This window comes from Macrobrachium rosenbergii, chromosome 43, assembly GCF_040412425.1.
Source record: "Macrobrachium rosenbergii isolate ZJJX-2024 chromosome 43, ASM4041242v1, whole genome shotgun sequence".
Taxonomy (NCBI): domain Eukaryota; kingdom Metazoa; phylum Arthropoda; class Malacostraca; order Decapoda; family Palaemonidae; genus Macrobrachium; species Macrobrachium rosenbergii.
Genome location: NC_089783.1, coordinates 34,164,125 through 34,171,624, shown reverse-complemented (window position 1 = coordinate 34,171,624; position 7,500 = coordinate 34,164,125). Strand labels below are relative to the sequence as shown.

At 34.1% G+C, this 7,500-nt stretch overlaps 1 protein-coding gene across 1 annotated transcript in view; it reads left to right on the top strand.

Annotated features, from left to right (window-relative positions):
- LOC136828783 (cubilin) overlaps positions 1-1,648 on the top strand; it is a 112,395-nt gene extending 110,747 nt beyond the window's left edge. The window contains exon 4 of the mRNA XM_067087009.1: positions 1-1,648. This exon is cut by the window's left edge and continues 960 nt beyond it. Within this exon, the coding sequence (XP_066943110.1) occupies positions 1-1,107 (1,107 nt within the window). The 3' untranslated portion in view covers positions 1,108-1,648.
- Positions 1,649-7,500: the final 5,852 nt, after the last annotated feature.

Below are 7,500 nucleotides of genomic sequence, written 5' to 3'. Positions count from 1 at the left end.
TTTGAGTCCTATGTCCGACCTGAGGGCAAATTTGGATCTCCTCTGAACACACTCCTCTACAAAACAGACACAGATGTCATGTGCCGATACCACTTCAAAGCACCCAGGTATCAGTATCGTCGCATACTGCTGACCATAAATTCAACAAATTTCAAGCACAATGAAGATACTTGTACAGATTGCTTAAATGATAAAGTAGATAAGCTGAAGATCATTGACCCATTCCGCAACGGAACTAACCTATGTATATGCGACAACTGGGTAACAACTAATCGTCTTCCTCCTAGTATTGTCTCAAATGGACCATCCTTATCTTTAGAAATGCATATAGATCATCGCCACGCTATGCAGAATTACTTTAAGTCTAACATACCAATATTTGAGGGAACATACAAATTTATACATAGCCCAATCTGTGGTCCTACGGTAATACCTGCTGCAACTGAAGGGAATATTGTGTACCCAAAATATGAGCCATATGTCTACGGTGGGTACGGTGAAGATGTTCATTGCATCTGGGAGCTAAGAGTTAAGCAGGAACGCGATGTTTGGATCTACGTCGACAAGCTGGATTTCTCACTCAGTGACTGTTCTCTTGAGGTGATCGAGGTCTTCCTCCCTGGGCGAGATCGACCAGAATTCACAATTTGTGAAAAGGGTGATACTTCGGATGAGACGAAGGCCACAATACTCAAGGCCAGGGACCTGACAGAGGGAGCTGTCATCATTCACTTCAAGTCCTCTGCTCCTGGCCACTCTAACTTCAAGCTCACGTGGACTGAGCTGTTTGAACTGCCAAAAAACAGTGATGGGACAGTGATGACTTCAAAGCTGATGGCTCCTGGGGAGTGTGAGTTTGTGTGTCCAGGTCAGGCTGCCTGTATCCATGATGACCAGGTATGCAACGGAGTCCGTAACTGCCCAGGGAACAGTTCAGCTGCAGCACAGCACGACGAAGCTCCTGAGATCTGCTTCGCTCGTACTGGATCCAAATTCAACTACTGGGCCTTGGGCCTAGGGGCAGCTGGAGGCACCATCGTAGCCGTAGCTGTTATCATTTTAGTATGTCGCAACTGCAGGAAGCGTCCTGATGATGGATCGTATTAATATGGCTATGCAAATAATAAGATTTTTACAGTGGACAATAATGTATTTAATGTTTAAAGAAAGAGGTGAAGGGGCTCAAAGAGAACATTATTTGGCCCTCTGTTGCTCTCTTTATGAAAACTTCCTGTTTCTGAAAGGGTAAAGAAACACAAAGTAACTATTGCTTGAAAGGCGTGGTCGAGGAGTTCTGGAAACCTCATTGTTGGCTATTGTGTTTTGTGAAAGTGGTGTTAATATAAAGCAGGCGCGCATTATCCTTGCTCTCAAAATGAGAGACAGAAAACGAAACAGTGGTATTAGACACGGTTCTTTCACGTTTTGTAAGAGCAGTATCATAAAAAAACTGAAGTGTAAGATCAGTGAGAGGTAGAGAACTATTCAATGCTTGTTTCTATGTTGTGAGGAAAAAAAGGCGAGTCAGAAATATATATCACAAAATATATGTATATCAAATACTTATTGATTAATATATGTATTTTGTTTTCATGTGTTCTGTAAATACCAAATATTAGGATGTAAAGAAGAATTTTAGGAATTTCAATCGATTTGAGTTATCCCCCCCTGCTCCAGTATGTCCCAAATGGAAATCAAAAGCAGTTCTTTGGATTAAGTACAAATAAACATATGTGGACCATGTAAGCCCGTAATCACATGCGAGACAATAACACATTGAAATACACTAGAAATGTATGAACCGGTTTCGTCGGAAACCATGGGTCATCTGTCAGTTTGTAAATGCGTGCAAAAGAATGTCCCGTTGTTCATCGTGCGCATGAATACTCTCCTCATCTTCGATCTTTTTATAAATGAAGCATATTCTCATCTAGTTCATTTTCTATGATATATATATATATATATTTAAGGAGTTTCAATATTGGGTCTCGCCGTATCTTGTGGTGCAGCTAACTGAAGAATATAAGGAATAATATCCTACTGAAATAAGTAAATAAGTATTACTAATGGTCATGTGATAAGTGGGACGTCGTATATCATTCCAGAAAAGTCATACAGAACAAAATAAGTCATAATGTAAATCTTATTCGTGCAAATATTCTCTCTCTCTCTCTCTCTCTCTCTCTCTCTCTCTCTCTCTCTCTCTCTCTCTCTCTCTCTCTCTCTCTCGCAAGCGAAACCTTTTCAATTTTTCTAAATAAAACATGAAACATAACAGTAACTCTGCAGAATGTATTAAATCAGTCATGAATATAGGTAGAGGACAATGAAGAGAAAAGGCATATGTATATAATACAAAACTTGGTGTAAATGTCATTCTTTACTTAGAAAATAATTTTGAACTATATCTTTCGTTAAGGCATTCCATCTTACTCTGTAAAATAACAAGCAGCTGTATTTATTTAAACGTTAAATCATGCATGTAAATAATAAGGAACTTCAAGGCTCAGAGAGAGAGAGAGAGAAAGAGAGAGAGAGAGAATTTAAAATCCACTCTCTTGGCAAAAAAAAAAAATTTTATTTTTGAGTAGGCAGAAGTCCGGAAAAAATTCACATTACATGCAATAACTAAGAAAAGGGCGAGATCATTATCACAAAGTACTAAAGAAATCAGTTGCATTTTCCTTTGACAAACGGATCTGAAGGAAACGCAATTGGAATAAATGCATGCTCCAAGAAAAAACAATGCGATCACCATTTCTCTAAAGAGCAGTTCATTCCACCATTATTCTTCGCGACGACTGATAAGCCACTGATTAAAAGATTCCAGAACGCATTTAGTTTTCCTTTAACAAATGAATAAGAAAAATATCTGCCAAAGTACGTCTGTCTTTCAAGAGTAAGGTGTCTCATGTTCTCCTGTTTGCTTGATATATATATTTTTTTTTTTTATAAATAAAACTTCTCGGTTTTTCGTTCTTCGGTTGCAAACACTTGTAAATAAGAAGCAATTAAAGTAGGTGTAGAATTCGGTGGCTGTTGTGATTTGTATTTAAAGGATTCCATGATCATAACACGTGAGAAGGTGCTCTGCCACGCCCCTTTTCCTTCCTCTTCTTCTTCTTCTCCCTTTTGAAAGTCTTACCACAATATCAGGGAAAACTGGTATGTTTATTCTTCCTCCGTTTTTAAAGGCCACGATGTATTTTCCACTTGTATCTTCGCGGTGATATCTGAAGGTCATGAACGGAGAATGAGAGAGAGACCTGCTGACGTTTTGTTTTTGATAATACTAAGGCTAGTTTTTTGAAGGATATCAGCTGGCTATTTCCACAGTTCTTCTTTTAGGAATTCCACAAACTATTATTATTATTATTATTATTATTATTATTATTATTATTATTATTATTATTATTATTCAGCAGATGAACCCCATTTATATGGAACAAAACCACCACAGTGGCCATTGACTTGAAATTCAAGCTTCCTAAGAATAGTAAGGTGTTCATTAGAAAGAAGTAACAGAAGGTAAAAAGAAACACAGAAAGAAGAAATCACTTATTAAAAAAGAAAAAAATAAATTAACAAATTAATAAATGAGCAGATAAAAAAAGTAAATTATTAAATACAAGGCGAAATTTTAGACAGTGCTTATCAATTAGCCAGTTCTCATCCAAATGAGTATTCAGTTCACACTTTTTTTTATTTACTAGAAGATGGATTCCTTAAGAAAATGTGGACTCCCTTCCAACAAAATCGTTTACGAAAAATTAGGACCGGCGAGGTTGGTCTTGAATATTTTGGTGGGACCTTCAACTACTGGTCGCTGGGACTTGCCAAACTGAATTCGGAAATATAACTTGAGCTTTTAATAATTGTGGAATAATGTTTCTAAGTCTGCTTTGCCCTAAGAACAGGAAAAGTTTTGAAATTCATTTTGAATTAGAAATAAATAATCCATTTCTTTGTTTGAAATTCAACGTTTTCAGTTTTTTAACTGAGGAATAAGGTCTCCATATTTAAAGCCTACTTCACCCAGAGAATAGAAAAACATAAGAAATTGGTTTTGAATTAAAATAAATAATCCATTTCTTCGTTTGAAATTCAAGGCTTTCAGTTCCTTCCGCACTGGAAAATTGAATTTGAATTACAAAGCAGTCCATTTCCTTTTTTTAAAATTCAAGACTTTCAGTTCCCTTCCGCATAAGAAAATTGAATTTGAATTAAGAAGCAGTCTGTTTCTTTGTTTAAGAATTGAAGACTTTCAGTTCCTTCCACATCAGAATCAGACGCTCAAGTTGTATTTCTGAATTCAGTTTGATAAATGAGCTCAAAACTTCGACCTCTTCTCTATTGTACGGGTGGAGAACCGTCGAGGTATTTGTCTTTTATAGTATACATATATATGTTTAGTTACGAGAGATATAGTTTAACATTTGCCAATAAGAATAGTGCATATATAAATATATATATATAAACAATATTTCCCGCGAGGACGGACTCCGCGAGAACGCATGCGTGTTCGGGTGACTGACAGGTGAAAGTTTTAAATGAAAATATTGTAATACCTTTGGTGTGTGAAAATAAAAATAAATCGTAGATATTAAGATAACAAATGCAACCCGAGGTGCGTATCTCTAGAACAGTTTCCTTCGTTTGTGGCAGAAATACATTTACGTTTTTTAAAAGGCAATATTCTGAGATATATCTTCGATGCTAAGGTACACATGTATTTTTTTTTTTTTTTTTTTTTTTAGGAGTTGCGGAAGTTTTCTCTATACGTTTTACAAGAGTATCCTGATATTGATTAGGAGAATATGAAGCTGTTTTATTCAAATATATATTGAGGTAAATTTATATATAATTATATATATATATATATATATATATATATATATATATATATATATATATATATTATATATATATATATATATATATATATATATATATATATATTTATATATATGTATATATATATATATATATGTATATATATATATATATATATATATATATATATATATATATATATATATATATATATTTATATTTATATATATTCACACATATATATAAACATATACATACACATATACAGAACTCTATGTAAAAGTTTCTTCTTGGTTTGCATTTTAATATTTACAGGAGAAGTTAATAAAGAAGTTTAAAGATATGTAAATAAAATAATAGAACACGCGTGTTTCATTCCCATCTGTTAGTCCAGTAAGCTGCTGCATTTCTTAAACAGAATCTGTTCTCCTAAGGAACTGAATTAAAGGCTGAGGTATAGTCTGTCTGTCTGTCAGACTGTCTTTCTCTCTAAGTGACAAAAGTAGACAGGGGAAAGGAGAGCAAGCTATTATGGAGAATAAGAAAGGAGAGCAAGATATTGGGAAAAATAAGAAAGAGGAGCAAGATATTAGGGACAATAAGAAAGCAGAGTAAGATATTAGGGAGAATAAGAAAAGAGAGCAAGATATAATATATGTATGTATATATATATATATATATATATATATATATATATATATATATATATATATATATATATATATATATATATATATATATATTTACATATATAATGTATGTAAATAAGAACGGAGAGTAAGATATATATATATATATATATATATATATATATATATATATATATATATATATATATATATATATATATATATATATATATATATATATATATATATATATATATATATATATATATATATATATATATATATAAGAAAGGAAAGCAAGATATTAGGCAGAATAAGAAAGGAGAGCAAGATATTGGGCAGAATAAGAAAGGAAAGCAAGAAATTAGGCAGAATAAGAAAGGAGCGGAAGATATTAGGCAGAATAAGAAAGGAGCGGAAGATATTAGGCAGAATAAGAAAGGAGCGCAAGATATTAGGCAGAATAAGAAAGGAGAGCAAGATATTTGACAGAATAAGAAAGGAGAGCAAGATATTAGGCAGAATAAGATAAGAGACCAACATGTTAGGCAGAATAAAGAAGTGAAGGAAGATATTAGGTAAAATAAGAAAGGATAGTAAGATATTAATGGAGAATAATAAAGGAGAGAAAGATATTAGGGAGAATAAGAAAGGAAATCAAGATATTAATGACAATAAGACTAGAGGGCAGGACATTAGGGAGAATAATAAAGGCGACCGAGATATTAGGGATGATGAGAAAGGAGAGTAATATTGAAGCGAGAATAAAGATAGGAGATCAAAATATAAGGGAGAATAAGATAAGAGAGCACAGTATTAGGGAGAATGAAAAGGAAAGCAAGATATTAGGGGGGGGGATAAGAACGTAGGACAAGATATTAGGCAGAATTGTTTGTTTGGTGAGAATGAATAGTTCGAACAGTTAATGACTAGTAGATTGTAGAACTGAAGAAGCAAAAGTAGTTTAGTTATTAGTGAATATATCTATGAATTGATGGAGTGAGTACTTTACAGATTAGTCGAATACGGAATATAGGAAAGAGGCTGAGGTAAGTGATAAACAAGTAAGAAATGGGCCGAAGATTCTTCGGCGCAAATCCAGTTTTCTGTACAGCCGCTACAGCGTATAATCAAGACTACCGAAAATAGATCTATCTTTCGGTGGTCTCAGTATAGTGTTGTATGAGCCGCTGCCCACGAAACTTTAACCACTGTCCGGTGGTGGCCTGTCCTATATAGTTGCCAGATGCATGATTATGGCTAACTTTAACCTTAAATAAAATAAAAACTACTAATGCAAGTGGGCTGCAATTTGGTATGCTTGATGATTGAAGGGTGGTTGATGAACATACAAATTTGCAGCCCTCTAGCCTCAGTAGTTTTAGAGATCTGGGGGCGGACAGACAAAGTGAGGACAAAGCCGGCACAATAGTTTTCTGTACAGAAAACTTTAAAAAATGGAAATGGTGAATAGAAGTTACTGATTTTGACTCAAGTCTTTACGATGGAGGTGAAGCTTGTACTAGAATATATTGAAAGAGTGACTAATCTGGTGTAAAAAATGGGTCTGAAAGAAGGGTGTGTTATTTCCCAAGGGCTGTTCAGTATCTTTATGAACAGAGTGAAGGAAAATGTCCGAAAAATGACAAGCAGTGTAAGAGCAATAATGTTAGAATAAAACTGGGACATGGAGAGAGTGTGGAATGGATGGTGTTTGAACATGATACAGTACTGATCAGGGATAGTAAAAAGAAACTGCAAAAGCTCGTAAACGAGAGGAGAAAACTAAAAGTAAATATTAGTAAAAAGATAAGTTGAAAAAGTTAAATAAAAACCAATAAGATGGACTAGTGAATTTTTGGCCAGAGTAGGAAAAAAATAGTAGCAATTGATTAGTACAGGTATTTAATAAAGCTATTTGAGAGTAAATATAACCAAAGATACAGAATGAGAGAAGTGGATCACACAATAGGTGAATCAAGAAAGGCAGCAAGGCGTCAGAAAAAACATAGGGAAAAATTTGGGGTGCCCATGGAAG